This window comes from Tetranychus urticae, chromosome 2 (assembly GCF_039701765.1).
Source record: "Tetranychus urticae isolate SD_2017Ah chromosome 2, NJAU_TeUrti_SD_1.0, whole genome shotgun sequence".
NCBI classification, from domain to species: domain Eukaryota; kingdom Metazoa; phylum Arthropoda; class Arachnida; order Trombidiformes; family Tetranychidae; genus Tetranychus; species Tetranychus urticae.
This window is the reverse complement of record NC_142959.1, coordinates 3,947,197-3,971,722: the sequence shown is the minus strand read 5'-3', so window position 1 is coordinate 3,971,722 and position 24,526 is coordinate 3,947,197. Positions and strand designations below refer to the sequence as shown.

Here is a 24,526-nt window from a genome sequence, read left to right as displayed (position 1 = left end):
CAAACACTGTTAAAAAGAACCCTAACAGTTGATGAAACATGGGTGTCACTTTATATGGCTCCAGATCGAAGCCAAGCCAGATCATACGTTTATCCCGGTGAGGCAACTCCACAGATTGTTCGGCAAAACATTCATAGCCCTAAAAGGATGCTGATAATGGCAATGGATCATAAAGGAATTGCTTTTTGGGAGCTCATGCCTGAAAAAACCACTGTGAAGGCCGACAGCTATGTAGCCTTCTTGGACAGACATATTGAAAATTGGTTAGGCACAAGATCGAGTCGCTATCTGTGGCTACTCCATGACAATGCTAGGCCACATGTGGCTACAACAGTTAAGGAATATCTTAAAGAAAAAGGAATCACCCTTTGGGACCATCCGCCCTATTCACCCGATATCAGCCCTTTAGATTTCTGCTGTTTTGGTCAGTTGAAAAGGGCCATGAGAGGAGTCCAATACCAAAATTAAGAAGAGTTTGAAGAACGTTTGACCGAGGTTGTGGCAAATCTCAACGCAGAAGATAAAATGGGCGGGGTCAATGATTTACCGCAAAGATGGAAGAGAGTTATCTATAGAAACGGAGAGTATATCATATAAGTAGTAAACTCTGAAAATTTTGACTTGATACGATGGCTAATAAAAAAGTTATTAAAAATTAAAATCAGTTCAGCTTGCTCCGGGCAGCCTAATACATGTGATGAATTTAATCCAGTCTGAAAAGATCAGAATGGCAAGCCGTCACAATGATAAATATTCAAATTAAAATCTTTAGATTTAGTCATTTTGATGATATTTATTTGGGATGAAAAAAGACTTTCTTTTAGCTCAGACGAAATTTTTCGAGTTGATACTTTGCTGGTTGTAGGGACACGAAATCGACCCCAATTGTTTTACTGAAATACTATTAGAGTGTCCCGATCAAAGAGGGAGCGACTAAAAGTAATAAAATATTTTTCAATATTAACCGAGGCCATCAATCTCTTTACACTATAATTTTTATTTTTTTATTGGTTGAAAAATCTTAAATATTTGATATTTCTATTTTACTCATTGTGTGAATCCCAAAATGCATGCAAAGTGATTATTTTTGATCGATTCAATTAATCAATAAAGGTTTTATGTGCATAAGAATTATCATATTTAAATTTTTGATTGATCAATATTGCACACCTGAGTTGATTCTGTCAGTATGATTTAAAAGAATGATATCTACATTTGCAACCCATTACAGGAGTGCATTTGCAAAATCAACATCAAATTTTATCATAAATCATCAACTTTGAGCCAGTTATTTTATTTTTAATTCATACCGACTCTCACTTTGATATCACATTGAAATGCGCCAAAAAATGATGCAAAATATTCTAAATGCGCTTTATCCATCTTTTATTTCTGATTTAATCAAAGCAGCTCAGTTAATATTTATAAATAAATCATTTAATTATGATTTTCAACAGCTTGCACTTGAGTCGGCCACAAAGTTGGAAGAGCAAATGTTCTTTTATTCTGTTTCTAGATATGGATTGGATCAAACTTTTGATAAAATTGCTGTGATTAATCGACAGTTTGATTATGGCAATTGGCTGATTCGTGTTGTTACTCTCGTTAACCTAGCGCGGATGATGATGTTGCTAAAAGTAGATGATGAAACGGCCATTTACTTGGGTGATCCATTATTGAACTCCAAGGACAAATATTCATTGCTGATCGTAGTCATTGTTGGAATAACAGCCATGTATGTAACCCATGAATGTGCAGTATTCATAGAGAGAAGAGGTGGATTCGTTGGGGCAGCTACTGACGTAACATATTTACTCAAAAATGGGTTTTCATATTATCCGTTCTCTCAACACCAAAAGAAAAACTTTTGCTGTTTTGTCTATTTAATCTGTGTATTTCATAACAGCCTCATTTTCGTAATGTATCCTTACATCATGGTTCTCTATAACCATGAACTATGGTGGAATCAATATAATCATTTTTCACTTAAAACATTGCTCATCGCGGTTGCATGGACTATAACTTTGACATCAGTCGTCATCTGTTTAGGTGCTCAAATGGTTTATCACAGTGCGTTATGTTGTATTATTGCTGGTATTTTTCATTTTCACATAAAATCATTAACAGATTCAACAACTCTGCTGATCAAGTGCATAGATAAGATGCAAATTGTAGAGGTAAAATGTGTCATTAGACAAACTTTACAGTTGTTCAACGAAATTGATTCAAGTTTTAGGAAAATTCGTTTCATTGTTTTGTATTTTTATACTGGAGTGGCTCTTCAGTCAATCTGGTTTCTTCATTTCGGCATATTCACTGGAAATCATTCTATTGTGTTGGATACTCTCATTGCTGGCCTTGGGATCACCGTAATAACTGATATTTCAGCGATAAGCTTGTTCTGTGCTGCATTAACGAACAAGGTAAAACTTTACTCATAACATTTAATGCGATGTTTTATGAAACTGAATACATTTGCCATCCGGTTATTACAGTCATTTTTTTTGGATTTGTGTAACAACAGGTTGAGAGTCTCTATCCAAAGTGGCATCGAATATATTCTAAAAGAAAAATACCTATTTTCATGAAGTTACAGGTAACCTATGATTTTTTGCCTAATCACTTTAGGATGATATCTTTTATGTTGCATTCATTCAGCTCAATAGAGTGAATTTTACCATTTCAGATTATTGAAATCTTAAATAGGATAACATTACCTACAAACGGAATTCAAATTGGTGATTATGGTTTGATAACGAAACAATTTGTGCTAAAGGTAAATGCAAATAAATTTTTGATCATTGATTAATTTTCTGCATTTTTCAGTTTCTTCTAGAATTTGCATCCATGTTAATGTTATTTAAATGCAATTTCGGGTCATTATTTTGAAAATATTATGCGATATCAAATCGGTAAAAAAGCTGTTGATTCATTGATCAATTAAGAAGGCCTACAAACTATCACATTTTTTTAAAAAAACCATGTCAAAATCAAATAAGAGGTAAGGTTTTACGGACTAAGGTGAAACTTAAAAATTACACGCTTTCGTTAACCAATAATTTAAAAATGGATACACAAACAGGTGATTATTTTGAATTTCATTGCTTTTTATATGAAATCAATGATTAATCAGAATTTTATTTGCTTCTCTTCCAGTATATATGGATTTGCTGCAGCGCAAGTAGCATCAATAATCATTATAAAAATTTGATTTAATTTTTTAGAGATGAACTGGATTTGATGTAACTAAATGTCCCATTTTGCCCCTCCTTAGTCTGTAGAGTCTTACTCTTGCTAGAATCGGTAGCAGTCAAACGAACACAAGGCTAACAAGACTTAAAATCAGTATTAAATCAAGATGATCTTTTCAAGTTTAATAAAAATAACTGTAATAAAAACTCAAAAAAGCATAAAATGGAAAGATACCGGAGATTATCACGGGTTATTTTTTGTCAAATAATGCAAGTGTTTAATATTTATGGACAAATAATGCATATTAATATCATTGTTATTTATTAATTTAAAACTATGACTAAAACTAACTAACATGATCTTTCTTTCTGTGATTGAAAAAACGTTGAATTAGTGCTCGTCACTGTTTTACTGGACCCTATTCATTATCATATCCCTGAGCTTAACAGCATCATTGTGTGTCCCTATCGAACATCGTTAAAAAAATTCAAACGCGATTCATCTAATTTTTATGATGTTTGAAATCGACCAAAACAAAAAAGTTTTATTATCTTACTAATAAACAAACTAAACCAACAATATTCAAAATGAACCTGAGCCCTCAATCCCCCTCAATCCAAGCCCTCTAATAAAATAGCAATTTTCAAAAATCAATAAAAAACTAAATAAAGAGAAGTGCAAAAAATAACAAGAAAAAAATACAATCAAAAATTTAAATCAAATAAATAAAAGAAAACACAAAAAAGCGATACATTAATCATTCGCATATGTCTCCAACGTAAAGCCACGACTTTAGAGACTCTAATAGGAAACGCAACTTCCTGATACAAACTTAAAGTCTCACTATTTGCGATTTTTATAAATGTGGAATGATGATGTGAAGATGTAAACAGTCCAACATTTCTGTTCCTTCCAATAGAATCAGTAATAACCTCTGTGAAAACAAATATTTGAATTTGAAGTTGTAAAGACATTGTCCAAAAAGTTGTTGCCTCATTTGTCCGTCCACAATTTCCATAAAAATAGAAATACAGTATTATCAGTTAATGGCTTATCGACACCTGTCATTAGATCCCTATACAAAACAATGTTTGAAAACTTTCAATAAATAATACTGTGATACATTTTATATGAGAGGAATCGAATATTTATAATTCATTTAAAAGTGTATTGAGCGCTGTCCTATAAGAAATTCACAGTTGCATAATATTCCATGAAATTGTTTTTTGCACTTATTGGCTGATATTGTGCTAAGAGTCTTTTATCATGAATACAATATAATTTATTAATACATTTCTCACAATTTTACAGCTTAAAAATTGAATAGTTCTTATCATGTTAGCACACAGAAAAATAATTTGCATGGAAAAATTACAGCCACCTATTCAATGTTTTCAAGTTGCCAGTCAACTACGATTGATAATAATTCAGGCGTTGATCACCTTACGATCAATTGCTCGATGATATTTTTATATCTTTAATGACTAGTTTTATTTTAAAATTACAGGTGAATCTATCTGTTTACTGCAACAAAAAAAACTATGAATTAATTTTCAATGCTTTATTGAAATTATTCAATGCATGCAAAGTAATTAAGCATGATGATTCCAATTGATCAATGGTAGTAAAAAATTGAAATCGAAGTCTAATGATCGATATTGGTCAATCGATAGTGATCTTTTTGAATTAATACTCAAGTTCATAATTTATTCAAACAAATGTAAACTTGATAAGTCAACATCAAAATAAAAGAGTAAAGAAGTTTCTTTACTCTTTGATCAAGTCTCAATTTCCAGCTACAATTGGATGCTTGCAATTAGTAAGCGAATCCGTATTTTGCAACAAAAAATGGAACGAAAGTTTCTAAATCTCATGTTCGTGCCATTCATGTCCAATCAGATCAAAGCTGTGCAACTTATATTTGGCAAGCAGTTTCATGATGATGAGCTGGAACGGCTCGTATTAGAATCTTTTTTAACAATGGAGCAACAGATAAACTTTTTTAAAACATTGAGATTTGGATTTGATCAAATTCTTGATAGAATCACATTGATTAATCAACAAGTTGACTATGGTAACTGGTTCATTCGCACTTTCGCACTCGTTCATATTGTGAGATTTACTTTTTTGCTAAACGCTGACGAGGAAGTTTCCATTTATCTGGGCGATATAGCACAAAACTGCAAATACAGAGATGTTCTGTTGATAGCTGGCCTTGTTGGCTTATTATTCATGCATGCTACCCATGAATACGTTATATTAACCGAGAAAAGATATGGTTTCGTTGGCACAATTACCAACATAAAACTTTTTTTGAAAAATACGTCTTTATATTTTTCGTTTGTAGCACAACAAAAGCAAAGATTCATGATTTGTGTTTACTTGATCAGTGCATTTCATAACAGTGCCACTCTCATGACCATTCCTTTCTGTGTAGTACTTTTCAACTATGAACTTTGGTGCGCCCAATATAACAATTTTTGCCTCAAAACAACACTCTTTGCTGTTGGTTGGACATCAACCTTAACACCTCTAGGAATCTGGTTTGCTGCTCAATACGTTGGTCATGGTCTGATCTGTGCTGTTTATTGTGGATTTTTTTATTTCCGTTTAAAATCGGTAAAATATACAACGGCTTTGTTACTCAAAAGGAAAAAGGTGCACATTAAAGAAATCAATTATATCATGAAACAAACCTTCATGTTGTTCAATGAATTTGATTCAACTTTTAGGAAAATACGTTTTATTGTATTTTATTTTTACATCGGAGTGGCTCTTCAGTCGGTTTGGTTTATACAGTTTGGTATAATTACCAGAAATCATTCTGAACTAATTGACGATCTCATCGGCTCACTTGGAATTTGGATTCTCATTACTATGGTGGCAGTAAGCTTATTTTGTGCTGAATTGGCCCGCGAGGTACATCTTTTAATCATCAATTAGCTTTTGTTTCGTTAGTTTTTGTCAACAATTTATTCAGGTTTTGTTTGGATTTCTGGAAAGTCTAATATTCTTAATAATCATTTTTCTTTCCATTTATCAGGTCGAAAGCCTCTACCCAAAGTGGCATCGAATTTATTCTAAAGGAAGAACGCCTATTATCATGAAGTTACAGGTAATCTATCATCTTTTGCCTGATTAGGGTGACATCTTTAATATTGAATTAATGCAGCTCAATGGAGTAAATTTTACCATTTCAGATTATTGAAATCTTAAATAGGATAACATTGCCCACAAATGGTATCCAGATTGGTGATTATGGTTTAATAACGAAACAATTTGTGCTAAAGGTAAATACAAATATTAATAAATGTTTGATGATTAAGTGATTTTCTGTATTTCTATCAGTTCCTTCTTGAATTTGGATCCATGTTAATGTTATTTAAATGCAATTTTGGATCATTATTTTGAAAATATTATACGATATCAAATCGGTAAAAAAGCTGTTGGTTCATTGATCAATTAAGAAGGCCTACAAACTATCACATTTTTTTAAAAAAACCTTTTTGAACTGGAATCCTATGTTGATTTTTGAATCTTTGAGATTTTTTTTATTATTTTGCTTACTCCAGGGAATGTTCAGTGAAAGAAAAAAAGAGTTTTGTTCAAACTGTTGAATTATAATAATAAACGTACTTTTGCAAAAATTTGAATTTTCGTTTCTTTTCAAATATGGCGGTAGAAATTGTGTGACCAGAAAGTAACCGGTTCTTGTAACTAGGTGAGAAGTAACCACAGTTACTGGTTGTTACAGATTGTTGTTTATCTTGTTTAAATTGTTGTTTTTATTTACAGTTTGTTTTTTGTATTGTTTTCTGATTTTTATTTGCTCAATTTCACATATGGTTGGTCAATATGGTTGGCACTCACCAACGCTTAGTAATATTATTTGGCACACAAACCGGTAAAGCCTTGTCTCTCGCTCAAGATATTTTTCAAAATTGTAAGACTAATTTTGCTTCGTGCGATAATGGAATTACAATCCACTGTTACTCATTCGATTTAATTGGGACTAAATATGTTATTGAAGATGAAACTTTGGTCATAATGATTGCGCCTACCGTAGGCGAAGGGGAACCTCCTTGCAATACTTTGCCTTTTTGGAGACACTTGTGTCGCAAAGCAAATCCTAGAAATAACTTTCTTAAAAATCTTAAATACTCATTATTTGCTCTTGGAAACTCAAATTACGAACGGTTTGCTACATTTGGTAAACAGTTGGACGAAAAGCTACAAGAATTGGGTGGAAAGCAATTATATCAAACTGGTAAGATCGAATTAAACTTTAAATTGCAAGAACTTATTTACAACTTTGTTATTTTGTTTCAATTTTCACCCCTCAGGATTTGGTGACGACTCGATTGGAATTGAATTAGGCTACACTCCTTGGTTAGCTGGTTTAATGGAGGCACTTCATCGTGAATTATCAATAGGAAAGCTCAATCATAGCAAGGAGCAAAAACTGCTGGATGGTTCTTTAATACAAAGTTTGAATATTCGCGATGAACTGATAACATCTGACAAAAGCTGGCAACCTACATCTCATGAACTGCCAAAGACCTTTAAAAATGATTCATTGTCGATAATTTTAAAAAATCCTGATGATTTTAATGCTGATTGCGAAAACTTGACGTTCCCAAAGTATCCATTGATGGACTCTCATATTTACAAAGTAAAATTGGTTGATTTAAAATGCCTTGCTGGTAACAATATACCTGTTGATAAAGATGACAAAATAATATTGGAAGCAACTTTTGAAGCAAACTCTGACTTTATCGACTGGATTCCAGGTGACGCTTTTGGATTTATCATTGGTAACTCAGATTATGAAGTTAATTTGGTCCTTAAATCACTCAAACTAGAAGACAAATCAAGTTGTACTGTGGAAATCTCTAGTTCGACTCATTCTCATCTACCAAAGAGATGTACTCTATTTAACTTGATAAAATATTATCTAGAAATTCGATCTATACCCAAAAAAAGTTGTCTCAAAATTTTGGGGGATTATTGTTCAAATGAAAGTCACCGAGAATGCTTGCATAAACTTGCTAGTCGGGAAGGTATTGAAGATTATAGAAAAATTATTCGGACGAAAACAACTATTCTCGATATTTTAATCATGTACGACTCGTGTACACCTCCAATCGATATTTTTCTTACAATTGTTCCTGGTTTGGTTCCAAGATTCTACTCTCTCATGAACTTAAAAGACAACCAAAACAAATTCAGAGTTGCATTCAACATAATATTTTTAAAACAAATCAATGACAGACAGGATACTCAACTTTTCGGAATTTTCACTGGACTAATGTTTAAAATTTGGCAAAAAGGAACAAGCAATGGAACCAAAGATTTTTCTCTCACAGAAGCTGCCCCTATTTGTCCAGAGTTTTTCAGAGTTTTCCTCAAGCGAAATGACCATTTCAAAGTTCCGCCTAAACTTGAATACCCTATGATTATGGTAGCTATTGGTACTGGTGTGACTCCATTTTTAAGTTTTCTTGCTCATCGAGAAAAATATCTAGCTTTAGCTGATGAATCATCTGATGTAGGAGACAGCTGGCTGTTTTATGGTTGCCGACACTCTTTGAAAGACTTTATTTATTCCAAGGAGCTGGAAAAGTTCAAAGAAAAAGGCGCTCTAAATGAATTTCATGCTTGTTTTTCTCGAGAAAATCCCGATTCCCGTATTCTCCATGTTCAAGATGCTATAATGGATCACAAGGAATCCCTTTATAAACTTATCGTTGAAAAAAATGCTTACATCTATGTTTGTGGAGATCAGGGGAAATTTTCAATTGACGTTTTCAATGCATTTGTCGATGCTGTCCAATCAAACCTTGGACCAAACGAATCTGCCAAACTCCTAATGAATCAAATTAGAGATAAAGGAAGATATTTACAAGATATTTGGGCCTGAAAATGTTTTATGAATTTAAAATTTTTATTTAAAACACAAATTTTTCAATTTACTAACTATTTGATGTGAACTGATCCGAGTCACTTATGCTGTGATATGTACACTGTGATATATAAATATAAATACTGTTCAGGTTTCCATTACAGTTTACGTTCCGGTTTTGTGCATTTAACGACAAAACAAGTAAGCAGATGAAATGGGAGGAAGATAAAGAAGAGAAAAGATTATGAAGGAGGAGAATTAGACTTTAATAGTGCGCCATAATCAGTTCATTATCGTTGGTAAGAGTCCGAGTTGTTTATTTATTCATCAAAGTGCCCTTTTAGTAACTTCAATTTGAACCTGGTTTCAATCTTGAGTCAGTGTTTTGGTGTAATCTCAATGTCAATGAAAACCTCAAACTCTCTGTTACCATCAAATACGCTTTAAATCATCAAAAAAAACTTCTCTCGGTGTTAATTAAACAATGTTATCTCAATTATCATTTTTCAGTCGCCAACGAAGGAAAGAGTTGACTTCAAATAGCAGTAAATGTGTTTCAACAGCAACTACAATTCCAGTGGATAAGTTGTCGTCTTCATTGAAAAACGATTCACATGTAAAAAAGGATTCCAGCATAAATACTGATAAAAGTTCATCGTCTGATCAATCATTGACGAGCCAGTTAAACAATGATTCAAATAAAACAATTTCAAGTCAATTAAATTTGTCATCAAATGCAACACCATTAACATCAGCAGTTCAACTAAAATTAGCATCAAATACATTAATCGACAAATCATTGGCAACTAATAGCTGTGAATCCAGTCGCGAAACCAAGGAACCAACTGATCAACAAATGAAAGTTGACGCCAATAAAATTGATTTAACACTAAGTGATGTGAACAAAAATGATTCAACAAACTGCTCTTTCCAATCAACATTCACACCCGGTGAACCGACCAATCGGCAACAATGTAAACCTGGCTCATCGTTTTTAAAATTAACCTTTCGCTGTCAATTAGCTCATGGAAGTCCGACTCAAATGATTTCTGGCTTTTCCAACATGAAAGAGCTTTACGAGAAAATTGCTTCAACATTCAACATTCCAACTGAACAGGTAAACAACAGATGAATCCCTCTTCCCTAATTCAATTAGTAAACAATTTTCCAATCAATTTGCTAATCAATTCCACAAAAATTAGCGCAAAATTTTGCTAAGTTAATCTAAAAATATCTGTAAAACCTAATTACAGTCTTTAAGGAAAGTTTCGTTATGCTTCTTTGCCTGTAAAAATAATTTGCTTTGCCAATTTGTTCACTAATTGTCAAATCAGTCAAGTGAAAGGTAAATTGTTGTTTACTTGTATATATTTTACCTGGATCACGTAAAAAACAAGGTTTTATTTGTAAATCAATTTTTTCCTCTCAATCTAATCCAATAAATTTTAGTTAAAGATTGAAAAATTTCAAAAGCAAACACTTGAAGTCACTTGGCAAAGGTTGAAAAAATTCAACCTCTGAAGTTGCCGTTTTTTTGAGGACCTTTCCGACTCTTTAGCCACTTAAAAATATTACAGCTATTCCTTTTTTTAGTAGGTTATCATTTGGTTAAACTTGAAAAGGTTTAAACAAAAACAAAGACAATGAAAAAGATTTAATTGTAAAATTTAATTGTTGACCCTGAAAATTAAAACTAAAGCAATTGAAGGTTTACCTTTTCACAAAATTTACCAAATTAACGGTCCGTAAATTGCTCTCAATTTCATTGTTTACTGGGTAACTAACCTTTTACATTTAATTTTGAGACCAAATTGAAACATTTTTATGCAACAATTTCAACAAAATTGCCTTGTTTTTAGCTAATCATTCATCATGTAATGTTAGGTTAGCACAATTGAACAGCTAAAAATAGTTGGTAAAAGGTTACTTTTTAAATATTTGACAATGAATACAGGAAAAATTTCAAGAAACAAAGAGAGTTGACCCAGTCAATGAAAAAGATTGACTTTGACTCTTTACAAGAGCACAAAAGGATCCGATTGCGATGACATTTCCTGGTCACGTCCCTTTATTATAAACTAATGTGCTAATTGTTTGTTTTTATTCAATAGATACTCTATTGTACTCTGAATACACCTAAAGTTGACATGGACCAGTTACTTGGAGGGCAAATTGGCTTAGAGGATTTCATCTTTGCCCACTGCAAAGGACAACCAAAGGAAGTTGAGTTAACCAAAAACGAAGAGCTTCTTGGTTTGACAATTACTGACAATGGAACTGGATATTCATTTATCAAGAAAATTAAACCCGGTAGTTTGGTTGATTCAATCAAATTCATTTCGGTAAATTTATAATCAAATTTTCATTCCATTGACGGAAAAGAAATAATTGATGCATTAAAATTTTCTATTTTTAACTTTAATCCTTTTTTTGGTAACTTTAGGTTGGCGATGTTATTGAAAAGATTGAAGGTAAATGTTTCGTTGGAAGTCGCCATTTCTCAGTCGCTAAAGCGTTAAAAGATTTGCCCATTGGTCATACATTTACATTGAGACTTATCGAACCCAGCAAAGGAGGCTTCAGTAAGTTTCATGTCCAAGCTTAATTTGAAAGATTATTAATTTTGTGTTAAATTTTTACTTTTAGGTTCAATTGGTCCTCGTCTCGTACCCAATAACCATTCACCTAATTTAGGTTCTGGACGGGAAACTCTTCGATTGCGTGCAAATGGTTCACCAGTTAGCTCAACATCTGAACTCTCCACTTCTGTTATTGAGAAAATTAATGTTCTACTCGAATCATTCATGGGAATTCATGATAATGAGCTTGCAACTCAAATCTGGGAAACTGGCTCAACTCATGGTAATCCGCATGATTTTGTTATGGCTATCGGTGATTCTGATTTACAGATATTTGGCTTCAATGAAGATCTTTTATTTGACCTTTGGGGAGTCATCAATGACTCTAAAACAGGACAAACTAATTCAAAGGTTAACCCATCCTAAAAGCAGATTGAATATGTTGAATCAATAATTGTTTACCTGCCATTATTCAATCTTTAATTTTGATATTTCAAACGTTATTTATCACCTAATCTTGCTAATGAAAATAAAAGACTTTACTAAATGCGTTTCCTCACCAACCTTTTGTAATTGTTACTACAAGATTGAAGCCAATTTGAATAGCCAATCTGCAAAACTTGACGGTGATAAAACTTATCGGCTTCTAATTTTTGGCAAAAAAAGTAACCCATTTGTTTGTTCAATGATGAATGTTAAGTTTTTTTTCTTTGCATTTGTGACACTAGTGAATTGATCTACAAGCCATGAATGATTGATCTTGATTTTTACTTGTTTGCTTATTGCGTCTGGATTGATGTAGACATAAATTATCATCTGATTACCGATAATTGACAATAAATTAGTTATCTAAAAACAATGACTCTACAACGGATGATAGCAATTTAAAGGCAAGTCCAATGTTCAACTCATCATCAATGTATATCTGATTATATCAATATTAAGACAGAAGTTTAGGTGAGCATAGTAATGATGCATTAAATTGGCTTGTGTATCTTTATAGCTTGACAACATCAATTAATTATATTTCAAATTAATTTATTAGAATCTCGGTGACATAAAAGATGTTCAATTAATATCATTATATCAAAAAAGTCAATTCAACAACATTGAATAGAAAAAATTATATCAAGTTCAAACGTCAATTACCGTTAATATTAAGTTATGGGAACAGTTGTTTATTTGATTTTCCTGCCTTTTATTTGTTTGGTCAATGTTTTATCTTACGGATACGCATTGAGTGATGATCCAATCGTATCGCTTCCAGCTGGTTTAGTCAGAGGTAGAACGGTTTCTTTTCGTGGTATTGATGTTGATCAGTTTCTTGGTATACCTTTTGCTGAACCACCATTGGGTCAACTTAGGTTTGTTAAACCAGTGCCAAAAAAGCCATGGGAAGGATTGATACAAGCCAACGATTGGGGTCCGATTTGCTCACAAAAGGGTAAAAATTCAACTGAAGATTGTCTCTATTTGAATGTGTTTGTAACATCATCAGCAACCAATGATACTAAAAATGGAAAAAACAAACTTCGACCTGTTATGGTTTGGATTCATGGCGGGGCCTTCCTTAGAGGTTCAGCAAATTTTCCTGATAACTTTGATGGTACCATTTTAACGGCTATACATGATGTCATTATTGTTACAATCAATTATCGTCTGGGTCCACTCGGCTTCCTGTATTTACCTGAAAATGGTATTCCTGGTAACATGGGTCTTTGGGATCAAAAGCTGGCTCTTGAATGGGTTAAAGACAATATCATTAAATTTGGTGGCGACCCTGGTAGAGTAACAGTTTTTGGTGAATCTGCTGGAGGACTGGCTATTTCGGCTCATCTTGTCTCACCATATTCAAAGGGTTTATTTAGAAATGCTATCCTTCAGAGTGGTGCGTTTTACACCAGTAAACGTTTAATGGATCCAAATGTACCAAAAGAGTTTCTTAAAGAAATCAATTGTACTCAAAGGGATCAACTACAATCATGTCTATCGTCATATCAATTTGGTCAAAATGAAGCAGCTGATACATTAACTTTTGCTCCTATTGTGGATCATGATTTCTTATTGGACGTTCCAATGAATTTAATCAACAACCATAGTGTGGACTCGTCGATCAACATATTTTTAGGAGCTATTGAATACGAAGGTGCAGCAAAATTAGCCGCTGAAATCGATCCTGTACTCTTTGACCCTGTTAACCCAAAGAACTTGACTTTAAGTTTGGTTCGAAACGTTTTGAGTACTAGATCAGATCCTTACTCACTTGACTACCTAATGAACTTGTATTTCAGTAACGCTGATCCAAACAATTCAACTGAACTTCGATTAATCCTTTCCAAAGTAATTGGTGATATCTTGATAACTTGCCCAACTTATGTTTATGGCCGAGATCTTATTCTAAATGGACAAGCATCTGTGTACGCTTATTATCTAACTCAAAAACCAATCAAATCGATTAATAATTTTCCACCCCCTGATAAAATTTGGTTACCACCAACTCATGCTGACGATGATCCATTTGTTTTTGGTTACCCACTCAGTACAGTTGAATATCATGACAAAGAAGAAGTAATTGTATCTTTTATTATGATGGAATCTTGGACCAATTTTGCTAAAAAAGAGTAAGTTGAACAATTTTTACACCTTTCCACATTTTTCATGTTATATATATTTGAATTATTAATTTCTAATTATTGTTAATTTGTAGCAAACCCGGCTCTTTGGGACATAAAAAGTGGCCATCATGGAAAAAACTTGAGTCTGGTACAATTTCTTATCCCACCATGGAATTTAATTCCAAGAAAATTGGTCATTTTGAAACCAGTGCAGTTGAATTTTGTTTTAACCATTTTCCATTTCCAACTGAAAGCTAATCCGATTATCCGATTATCCAGAATATTGATGTTTTAAAGAGTTTATGTATTTAAAGGCATTTATGTTCAATTCCTGAAATAAAATTCCCGCTTCAAAGTGTTCAAAATACTATTGGTCCCAACATATATTTTTTCAGATTTTCAGGTGGAGCTCAAAACGTAGGCAAATTTTAACCATGCATCGCCCATGTTTTTAAAACATCTTTCAAAAACTCCTCATTTTGAAAACTCAACTTTAAAGTAAAACATCTTTTCCATCATTTTTTCACTTCTATTTCAAATTATACGAGATGCCGCCAAGTGATAAAGGTAAGCCTCGATTATCAAACTATCTTTAGAGCAAATATTAATTCAAGTGTCTGTAATTTCAATGTTTAGTTACGATAAAAGTAAAAATATTGGAGGAAGAATACCATGAAATTACAATTGACTGGTCCGATGGACAGACTGCCTTACAGAGACAGCAAAGTGTATTTAGAAAGGTAAATATACATTTATCAATTAACTAAATTTCCATCCTTTTCTACTAAATCTGTACTAATATTCTGGTTCTTTATCTCTCCAACAGCTGCAATCCATCACAGGAATTCCTATTGAGTACTCTTATTTTTTAATCTTTGCTATACCAGAAGAAAGAGTTGGATGGTCCGTATTTTACAACTCAGATTTTAAATTAAAAAGGTAACAACTTTTCCATCAACTCCTCGTGTAGCTTAGAACTAATTTTTCAACCTTTTTTTTCATCACAGCCATGGAACTTTGACAGATGACGATCGTTTCAATAAAGAAAAGGTGATGTCTATAATTGAAAATGGCGATGAATTCATTATTTGTTCGGATTTACGTTGCTCGGATGACAAACATCTCTATTGTTTTTATACATTGATTCATACAGACTTCCTGGATGAAACAGATTGTTCCGAAGCTATCTGTCATCACAAGGAAAGCAGAGCTTTTACAAATCGCAGAGCGCAACTAGTCGCAGATGAAACGTTGAATGGTCAATTGAATAGTCTGCTTCCCAACAACAGATCAGGGAATGAGCGTGAATGGGTTAACATTTACTTGCGTTTAAATATTTATCAATTCATTGTTGCAGTTTGCAAGCAACACGAACCCTTTCGCCAAGAAAATTCGGGTTTTATGCTTGAACAAGGTGATTCACGTGCACGCGGATAACTTTCATCGACAATTGTTTGAGTGAAGCCAAATATCAGCTATTTTGCATTGATTATTAAATTTATCAATTTGTATTTTTATTATTAAGAAATGGATACAATTTTTCGTCAACATTGAAACCAAACATCAATAAAATAATTTATAAATTAAATTTCAAACTCTTTTTACAATTCTTGTTCTTTATGTAAATTCATAGCTGAATATATTGAATCTTTGGATTGAACATTGATTAAATAATTTCTGGTTCTTGTTTAAACTAAGCTTCTTTGTTCAATTTACTATTCAATTTGCTTTCACTAATTTTTTCATTTTTAAAGTCTAAGTTAACAAATATTACCGTCAATTGTGATTTACTTGCAGAAACAATTTCTATTCATAGTTAATAGGCGTTTGCATTTATCTGAAATTCAATCGCCTAACCACTAGTCAGTAGCAAAGTTTGATATCAATTATCGCATGAAATGTTAATTTCTTTTGTTCATACCGATATGTATTGAGAAAAGAAACAATTGAATATCATTTTAATTCATTATCAAAGATCATGAAAATAAAGTTAAGGAAAAGCATCCTTTCCAATTCACACTAAAACATTGGGTGCAACTCTTTGTAATTACATTGTCACCAGTTTTAAGAAATTTATGCAAAAATGGAATTTAATTTAACTCGAAAACAAATCGTTGGAATTTTTGCTGCGTCTTTTCTCGCTATATCCATTTGTGTCGGAATTATCGTAGCAGTCAGTAAACCATCACAAGTAAATTATTTCAATAAATGTAAGTACTTTCACTTCTGAAATTATTTTTTTGAAATTTCCATTTTTATTTGTTCTAATACTGATCTGGTTATTTCCACTTTTCCTTGGTATTGAAACACGCGAATTTTATTCAAATGATTAACCTTGCAATGACAGATAAACTTTTATCCAGTCAGAATATTCCGAAATGGGTTACATATAAGGAAGATACTGAACTTACTGATGCAGTTTTAGCCGGACAAGTTGCTGGTACAAATGAAAATATTTACGTTTGTCGAGCTCAACATGAGGTGTGGATGGACAATGCTGACTACGAGCCGATCCCTGGAACGTTTATTCCGAGCATAAGACAGTGCGTCGTTAATCATGGTGAAAATGCCTATCAATATTCCAGATTCGAAATATTGACGATGAAAGATCAATCATCTTTAATTTGGGCAAGAGAGTCTCAAGATAATGAACCTTCAGGTGCTTTAATCGGTGGTTATACAGGATTTTACAATGAAGTGCCCATTGTACGGACTTATTACGATGATGAAGTTGCCATTGGTAAAGTTCATAAATCTTATGTGACATATAAAGTAAACGGAATTGTCGATGAATATGAAGTTCTTTGCATGAAGGACATTTCATTATAAAGACTCGAACGTTGATCACCTCGATTCTGTATACAAGAACAAAGTTATAATGCAATTTATTCGTTTTCAAATATTTCCAATAATGAATGAAAGGTACGAGGATCAAAATTGGACATTTCATTTCAATGATAACTGTTGAGTGAATGTCAATTATGATTCAATATTTTCAACACTTGTCAGATTATTCAGTTGTTCATCTCAAAACAATAAAAGTTGATAACTATTTCATTGATGCTATCTTTATAAGTTGTATTGTTTTGAGTTTCAAATAAAATTAATTACAATCAGAATTAAATTGTACTGTATCGATCATTTGAAACATTTCCATTAAGTAAATTTTTCAACTTCAATGATTGGGTTTGGGTTTTTTTATTTCCATCTATTAATATTAATAGTTCAGTACATTCTGTATTGATAAACCCTATTGAATTTATGGCTTTGCTGCTAAAATCAGCTTGTAAACCGTTTGATAAGCTATTACTGTAATAAAGTGTAATAAAGTAAATTTAATTTTTTGTTATTATTTATTTTTGTCAGTGAAAATAAAACTTTAAAATGAAGTTTTTTCTTCTAAAATTTCATGTTGTCAATGTTTCTTTGCAACTTTTTGGACAAAGATGAGAATAGACTTTCGACTGGCTCCAAGGTTTTGTATGTTTGAATGCTCAACCTGTTGGCTCTGGCTTTGTTGACTGATGTCAATGATTCAAATCGCTGTTTGATAACGTTCATTTCATTCTCAAAAGTGTAGATGCTGTTTTGAATGTCTTGAACAAGACCGCGAACAAAGTTGTCCAAAGCTATTTGATTCTCGGAATGAGCGATGAACAAATTTTCATCCAACTGCAGAGACCTTTCATCAAGATGGTTGACAATCTTTTCCCGATCAACGGCCATCAAGTCGGTATCCAAATGATGTCGAAGCTGAGCCACGGTTGTATCAATAAGCTCTTGGAATGTGTTGGCTTCTTGGGCCAATCTGTTTGACACTGAATTGTTGGTCATTTGTACTTCAGTAATGAGCTGACTCAAACTTGATTTGGATTCCAGGTTGACTGCATCAATCTGTCCATTGATTCTCAATCGATCATTATCAATGTTGTAATAATGGTTCTGGAAAAGCTTCTGAATGGTAGATTTACTGTCCTTGATCTTGTTTCGAGCAGAGCTGACCATAGTTTCAAGGGAAGCTTGCATACTTGTCTTACGCTCAACACTTCGTGCCCCTTCAGCATTGATATTAATATCATCCCTCCATCTATTTATTTGCTCCTCCATTTTCACGAGATTATCTTCAATGTTATTACCAGTAGCCAAAGCCTCTTTCAATAAGGTGACCTGTTGTTGAAGCAGTCCCTTGCTATGATTGACATCGGAAGTTCGCATAACAACCTCTTCGGTAGACACTTTGTTTCTGATTGAAACCTTGAATGCATTCCATTGAGATAATAGTGGAGTCAAAGTGTTTTGAATGTGTTCAAACATTGATGCCTGCCAATCAGCAATTCGAACCGAAAGACTGCCCAAAGAATGGTCAATGGACATGCGAAAGTCAGAGTATTCATGAGATATTTCAGGTGCATCAGAAAGTGAACCAATTTCAGTAGATCTTGAAGTTGCTTGAACCAACTCAACAGCATTTGATGGCGGTGTTGGTTGTGGTTGTTCGGGCTGAGGTGGTGCTGGTTGTGGTTGCTCTGGTACTGGAGCTGGTGCTGGTTGTTCTGGTGCTGGCTGTACAGGTGCTGGCTGCTCGGGCGCTGGCTGCTCGGGTACTGGCGCTGGTTGCTCTGGTACCGGTGCTGGCTGTTCTGGTACTGGTGCTGGTTGTTCGGGCGCAGGCTGTTCTGGCGGTACTTCACCCTCGGTCCATACAGAAGAAACGGATAAAACTTTAGATAAATGAGAAATTAAATTTTTAGATTTCAAATTAAGTTAGTTAACTCGAGTTAAATTATCTCTTCATATTTACTGTGTAACCAATACTTACCTAAAATAAAAATTGCAAAAAGCTTCATTTTTAATTTTGACTAATTATGAGAAACTCGGAAAATGAAATGATTATTCGAAGCTATTGTCATGAAATGAAAGCTTTATTGTATTTAATCATGAGATGTTGTTTTTGCGTTTGGACTAAAGATTACAGTTGTAATGTGATGATCAATGTGCAATTTGATTGTTAAAAGTACAGTCGAAACAATTTGATTTTCTTCTGCTTAGAGGCTACTTTATTAATGTTTGCCATTGTTATCAAAAATCATTTGCAGAATATTGTTCCGATGCTTGTTGAAAAGTTGAAGTTTAATCCTTTATTTGGTATCAAATTGTAATATTAATTCATTAACACGTCCCATGGAAGTTAAACAATTGGTTAAAAACTGATTAGATTTTGTCTAAGAATTGGTTTATTACAACATAAAATCTTATTATATTTTGCTTGGTAACAGTTATCAAGTTGATTGGATAACTTATCTGTTGATTGTGATGAATATTTCATTCCCAGTGCATAAAGTCTTCTAGGAAAGATATAAATCTCAACTGCAATGGCGAAAACTTTTCAACCGAAACACAAAATTTGATTTTCTTAAATTACTTTAATCTTGTCAATTTAACTCCATTTAAGTTTATCCTAATTCACAACCTTACTGATAAGAGATGGCGCTAAGGCATTGTACAATTTTGATCTAACCCAAGAAAATAGTAAATATTTTCCTCACCAGATGCCATTTGCTGTTCACGTTTCTAGCATAAAATGATAAATGAATTGAAAATTAAACAATTTTATTTGTATTAATTTAGCAAAATTTGAAGCTTCTAAAGCCTACTATTTATTCAGAAAGAGTTCAAAAAGGACTTTTCTTTTCCATCTTTTCAATCAGTCAATCTAATAAAAGTTATTAGCTATTTTAGTCCAAGAGTATCAAAGGTATTACAACCCACTATTTGAGCTTGTATTGAAAATATTAGGTCATCCGGTATAGTTTTCCCCTCGGTATGAAGATGATATTTTTTCGTGAAGAATTCAACGTTTTCAGATTCGCGAGACCTGAAAACATCCCAGTCATGATCATCAACCCTGTACCTTATCATTCTTTTGTGCAATTTATGAACGACTGTGAATTACTACGAAAAAAATTAAATTTTTGGAATGACTCAAGTTCGAAAAATGGCTATAACTCATACGAACTAGTAGGGAAATTGATGGTTTCTGTGGCATTGTAAAGCCATGATATGTGTCTATTGCATGATGCTAAGATTGTTCTCTTAGGGCTCATAAAACGGCATCAATAGCGCTCAGAACGCAGTACAGCTTGAAAATGGGGTAAGTGGCTTCTCATTCGAATTTTAAGGATTGGGTTAAGAGATAGCGATCAGATTTTCGCTCAGAACGTTTTTTGAAGGTCTAAGAAATCTTTTGATACCACACATTCCATGGTGGAATTCTATATCAAATTAGAAAAGTGACAACATATTGACAGTGTCCCTCAGCTCGCCTGTACTCACGTTGTGGGCTGATCCAAGATCACAATCAATGTCAGAACAACAATTGTTTGAGGTTATTTTGCAATCTTTTTTGCTCATTATATTCGAGATGTATTCTCTGGCTACTGACTAATTCTTTCAAACCTCAAAAAAAATCCATGTGTAGCGAAATATTGAACAATTTATGGTCGAAAGTCGCAAAAAATGTGATTTTTGAATAATGAGCCTGCACACTGAGATGATCAAGTTCGAACGCGTTTTCTCTCTAGGTAGATTTGTTTTAAGGCCTGATAAGGTCATTAGGCGTTTAAAATCCACCAAAAAGTCATTCCTTCATACCAAGGGGAAAACTATACCGGATGACCTAATATATTCAGGGAACGAAAGTGATCTTGTTTGGATCACTAGAAAATCAATTAACTGATTGTGGACAAAGTTGAATGAAAATTAGTTGAATCGAGTAAATTTCTCACTTTTGGGAAAGTAATTTGCTTTTTAGGGCGTTTTTATCATTCAACATTTTCTCATCGTTTGTGTTCATAATCAAATGTTATATAATACAATAATAAGTGCTGTTAATTTAAGTTTCCCTAGCTCAGGTGATCTTTTCGAAGCATCATATTTTAGATTTGAAGTTATTCACAGCTATTTGTTCATTGACCTCTATTTCGGTCTTAAGATCATTTTCTGGAAGCATCCATTTGTTGAGCGTTGTTTAAAATCGATGCCATTTGTCTAAATCTATTGCATATTCAAGCATTTCTCAGTTGATTAGGTTTTGGGTGAACTCATAAAGCTTTTGAATGTTGTTTCTTGTGGATTTAAAACAATTTTAAGCTCAATCGTAAGTGATTTTAAATGTGTCATTTTAAGCTTTAATTTGATGCTAACAATGAATCCTGTGTTCAAAGTGTTCAACAGAGATTAATGCTCAATAAGGTAAACCTTTGTAAAGATTGAAGATAAATGTAATTACTAGTTTATTAAATAAGACACAAGTTTAGGTTGAGACAAAAGTAGAATGGAAATGGCAACGAAAATGAGACAATTTGCAACTTTTGCCTGTAAATTGGATTCACCTTTAGTTGATGAACAACATCATTATTTATTTGTCATTTATTTACAGAGAAAAGAAGGTGAAAAAAAGAGCATCATGATAATGGTAAAAATTGAATGATAAAACTGAATAGTTGAACCAGTTTGTTTATCATTATCGTGGTTGATCTGGTAAAGTACAGAAAAGATGTGATTTAAGTGGAAGGCGAACAGAAGCAAAAGAAGAAAAAGATAAATGGTGAAAATGGCGATCAAGATGATGATTTGACACGTTTACTGTCATAATAATGTTGCCTTGGAAAAGGATTGTTAGCCAGGATTTTGCTCACTCCCATTGCTGGACAGGGTAAAGTGTAAAGTTGATGATGATAAACTTGAAAGGAGATTGAAGAGGAAAAAAATCAACAAACAAAATCAATGATAACAATAACAGCAAGAGTAGCAACATTGAGTGATGTGGTTTTGCTTTGAGAGGTTAAAAAGTAAACAAAATTTTGACTGGAAAAACTGAAGAGATGAAGAAAAAAGATGACAAATTGAAGGAACCAGCAAAATTTGAGTTTTGTTTTTTTGCCTCTTTTCTTTGCTCTTTAACAGCAAACTATGCATAAATGGTGATAATGAGGTTGGCTATTTACATTTATGCCATGTTTCAAGGTAATAACAAGAAAGTTATTCAAAGTGAAACATTACAATGAACTTGACAATAAAAGGTGTTTTTGCAATCAGTAAAGTTAGAAGGTTCAAGGTAGCATGAGTGGGATCAAAAGATTGGGTGAAAATCAGAGTTTCATTCCTGTGATTAAAACGAATGCTCAACAAATGTTTTGTAAATAAATGTTGGAAACGTTGATTCGCCAAAGTGTCGATTCGTCATTGGATTTTGCATTATTTTTACAAAAGATTCATATCAATTCAAACAGCTTCGAATCAGCACTTACCAGTTCAATGATTTGAGATTTAATTTTGAGAAATTTTCATTTTCTTTTGTCGTTTGGATCTGAGTTTAGATAATCGTCGAGCTTATTGCTACTCAGTGTCAACATTGAATATCGATCGTTATTGCAACGGAAGTTTTACTGAAGTGAAAATTGCCCAAGTTTCTGATCAGTTTCATTAGTTCAGAGTCTTTTCGATTACATCTGATTTGGAAGTTTTATTTCACTTTTTATGGATAATTTAAAGAAATATTTTCTTTTTTCTTTTCTGCTGAAAATCGAGTTACATAAAGAACTTGATTGATTATAATGGCGCTGATTAGAGTTGCTTTGATTGTGATGAACGGGCATTCCTCTGTTATGAGAGCCAATAAGGTTTTCAAGTTTAGTCGAGAAAAGTTTAACCATAATTTGCTTAAAAAGATGAATTTGACTTTTTCAAAGCAACAAGATTAGGCGCGTCTTTTTGCTTTAACTTGACCAAAAATGATGACAAAATATTTGGACAATTTGTAAGTTTAAGAAACAGTTTTGTCTCGTTTGTTTTTTTGTTGTTTGTTAAATTTTTTGCTGCCAATTTGATTGTCCAACAGGTAAACCTGGCCAAAAGGACAAAAGCAGAAATTACCTTAAAACTAGCCTTTTGTGACCATTTGTCTCTCAACCTTGATCCAAGGTAATTGAGACTAATAGTCTTAAATCCTTTATCTGTGCAAAGTTATACTCTAACTGTGTTATCCATCTCAACACAAGAAAATAATATCTTTTCAAATTTTTATCTCTTTGGTTCCATTTTTTAGTTCATTTTTGTCTTGCAAATTCTTTGTCAAAATGATAATTGCCAATGGCTTTACCATTGGAATCAGAGGAAAAGTGGTTAAATAATTGTCGCTTGACAGTTTCAATTGATTCAAGAAAAGCAGAAGAAAAAGAAAATATTTAAATCTCGTTTCCAGAAATTGGTGCAAAAAACATTGAACAATTGAACTTCAATCTGCCCAACATGAAGACAGTCATCAAATTGAACATAAAAAGGGATAAAAAGAGTTGAGATTCACATAAAACTGTCAATAATCTGAATCAAGGTGAAGCACCAGATTGGGTTGCAATCAGTTCATTAGTTGATCACATTAAGCAAAAATGAAAAATGATGCGTTACAAGTAATCAACTTGAAATTTCTTTTCTTGTTCACCTTCTTTTATTCCAGGTTAACCTTTTAAGTGCAAATTCTGGTCTTGATCAACATTATTTTCAAACTTAATCACATTGAATTGTAAACAGTATGAAGAAGAAGAAGAACAAGATTCAAACTGTTTTCACTCTGCCATCATTATGATCATCAAATTTACCTCTTGATATTAAATAGCTTACCAATGATTTACCCAAACAACAACCTGTTTAATAAACCATCAATTGTATTGATTTTTTTTTCTCTTCTTCTTCTTCTTTCTTCATCAATGCCACATTTGACAATAGATTTACACCTTATTGTGTCTAAATATGATCAACAAGACCATCTTAAGATCACATCATCATCATAATCATCATCATTTGCCCAAACCATTTAATCTAAACTTTGCCTCTTCTTCAACATTTAACAATAAAAGTCAATCTCACGATGCAATAAACAACAGCAACAACAAACCCATCAAAATGGATTCATCTTTTCACTTTGATTTTTTTTATCATTATTACGATTCACCTTTCACCTTGCCTGTTTAACATTGATTAAGACATCAATTGAATTGCTAAAATATTAACTTTCCAATCAATCAGATTAAAAACTCACAAAACAATCAGTTTAAACAGATTTACCAAGCAACAGGCAACAATCAATTTGAAACCATTAATTAATTACCTTTCATTCACCATCTTACAACTGATCATCATTCAATTAACATCAACTTTCAGACAATCACAGATAAAAGCAA

General features: G+C 32.8%; 7 protein-coding genes across 9 annotated transcripts; 6 read left to right on the top strand and 1 right to left on the bottom strand.

Annotated features, from left to right (window-relative positions):
• Positions 1-4,949: 4,949 nt before the first annotated feature.
• On the top strand, positions 4,950-6,716 carry LOC149093725 (uncharacterized). Its single transcript, XM_089267859.1, has 4 exons — positions 4,950-6,111; positions 6,236-6,307; positions 6,393-6,482; positions 6,541-6,716. The coding sequence occupies exons 1-4, from the start codon at positions 4,999-5,001 to the stop codon at positions 6,601-6,603; spliced, it is 1,338 nt and encodes a 445-aa protein (XP_089123985.1). The 5' UTR covers positions 4,950-4,998; the 3' UTR covers positions 6,604-6,716.
• Positions 6,717-6,925: 209 nt separating this feature from the next.
• On the top strand, positions 6,926-9,255 carry LOC107363566 (methionine synthase reductase). Its single transcript, XM_015930800.3, has 2 exons — positions 6,926-7,459; positions 7,536-9,255. The coding sequence occupies exons 1-2, from the start codon at positions 7,048-7,050 to the stop codon at positions 9,110-9,112; spliced, it is 1,989 nt and encodes a 662-aa protein (XP_015786286.2). The 5' UTR covers positions 6,926-7,047; the 3' UTR covers positions 9,113-9,255.
• Positions 9,252-12,220, top strand: kermit (PDZ domain-containing protein GIPC-like protein kermit). Of its 2 annotated transcripts, XM_089267857.1 has the most exons (5): positions 9,252-9,393; positions 9,605-10,211; positions 11,206-11,436; positions 11,538-11,676; positions 11,741-12,220. In XM_089267857.1, the coding sequence occupies exons 2-5, from the start codon at positions 9,951-9,953 to the stop codon at positions 12,097-12,099; spliced, it is 990 nt and encodes a 329-aa protein (XP_089123983.1). In that variant the 5' UTR covers positions 9,252-9,393; positions 9,605-9,950; the 3' UTR covers positions 12,100-12,220. The 2 variants fall into 2 exon arrangements, with proteins under 2 accessions (XP_089123983.1, XP_015786287.2); XM_015930801.3 differs by lacking the exon at positions 9,252-9,393 and having other exon boundaries at positions 9,579-10,211.
• A 542-nt stretch (positions 12,221-12,762) lies between these two features.
• LOC107363564 (acetylcholinesterase) lies at positions 12,763-14,653 on the top strand. The gene is made up of 2 exons (XM_015930798.3): positions 12,763-14,294; positions 14,381-14,653. Exons 1-2 carry the CDS (start codon positions 12,838-12,840, stop codon positions 14,544-14,546), a joined length of 1,623 nt encoding a protein of 540 aa, XP_015786284.2. The 5' UTR covers positions 12,763-12,837; the 3' UTR covers positions 14,547-14,653.
• Positions 14,654-14,713: 60 nt separating this feature from the next.
• LOC107363565 (uncharacterized) lies at positions 14,714-15,876 on the top strand. Its single transcript, XM_015930799.3, has 4 exons — positions 14,714-14,855; positions 14,925-15,028; positions 15,115-15,227; positions 15,296-15,876. The coding sequence occupies exons 1-4, from the start codon at positions 14,837-14,839 to the stop codon at positions 15,723-15,725; spliced, it is 666 nt and encodes a 221-aa protein (XP_015786285.2). The 5' UTR covers positions 14,714-14,836; the 3' UTR covers positions 15,726-15,876.
• Positions 15,877-16,316: 440 nt separating this feature from the next.
• LOC107363563 (pfs47 receptor-like) lies at positions 16,317-17,345 on the top strand. Its single transcript, XM_015930797.3, has 2 exons — positions 16,317-16,498; positions 16,636-17,345. The coding sequence occupies exons 1-2, from the start codon at positions 16,372-16,374 to the stop codon at positions 17,115-17,117; spliced, it is 609 nt and encodes a 202-aa protein (XP_015786283.2). The 5' UTR covers positions 16,317-16,371; the 3' UTR covers positions 17,118-17,345.
• A 277-nt stretch (positions 17,346-17,622) lies between these two features.
• LOC107363561 (uncharacterized) lies at positions 17,623-19,193 on the bottom strand. Of its 2 annotated transcripts, XM_089267858.1 has the most exons (3): positions 19,108-19,193; positions 18,939-19,009; positions 17,623-18,896 (listed from the first exon to the last, which is right to left on the bottom strand). In XM_089267858.1, exons 1-3 carry the CDS (start codon positions 19,133-19,135, stop codon positions 17,688-17,690), a joined length of 1,308 nt encoding a protein of 435 aa, XP_089123984.1. In that variant the 5' UTR covers positions 19,136-19,193; the 3' UTR covers positions 17,623-17,687. The 2 variants fall into 2 exon arrangements, with proteins under 2 accessions (XP_089123984.1, XP_015786282.2); XM_015930796.3 differs by having other exon boundaries at positions 17,623-19,009.
• Positions 19,194-24,526: the final 5,333 nt, after the last annotated feature.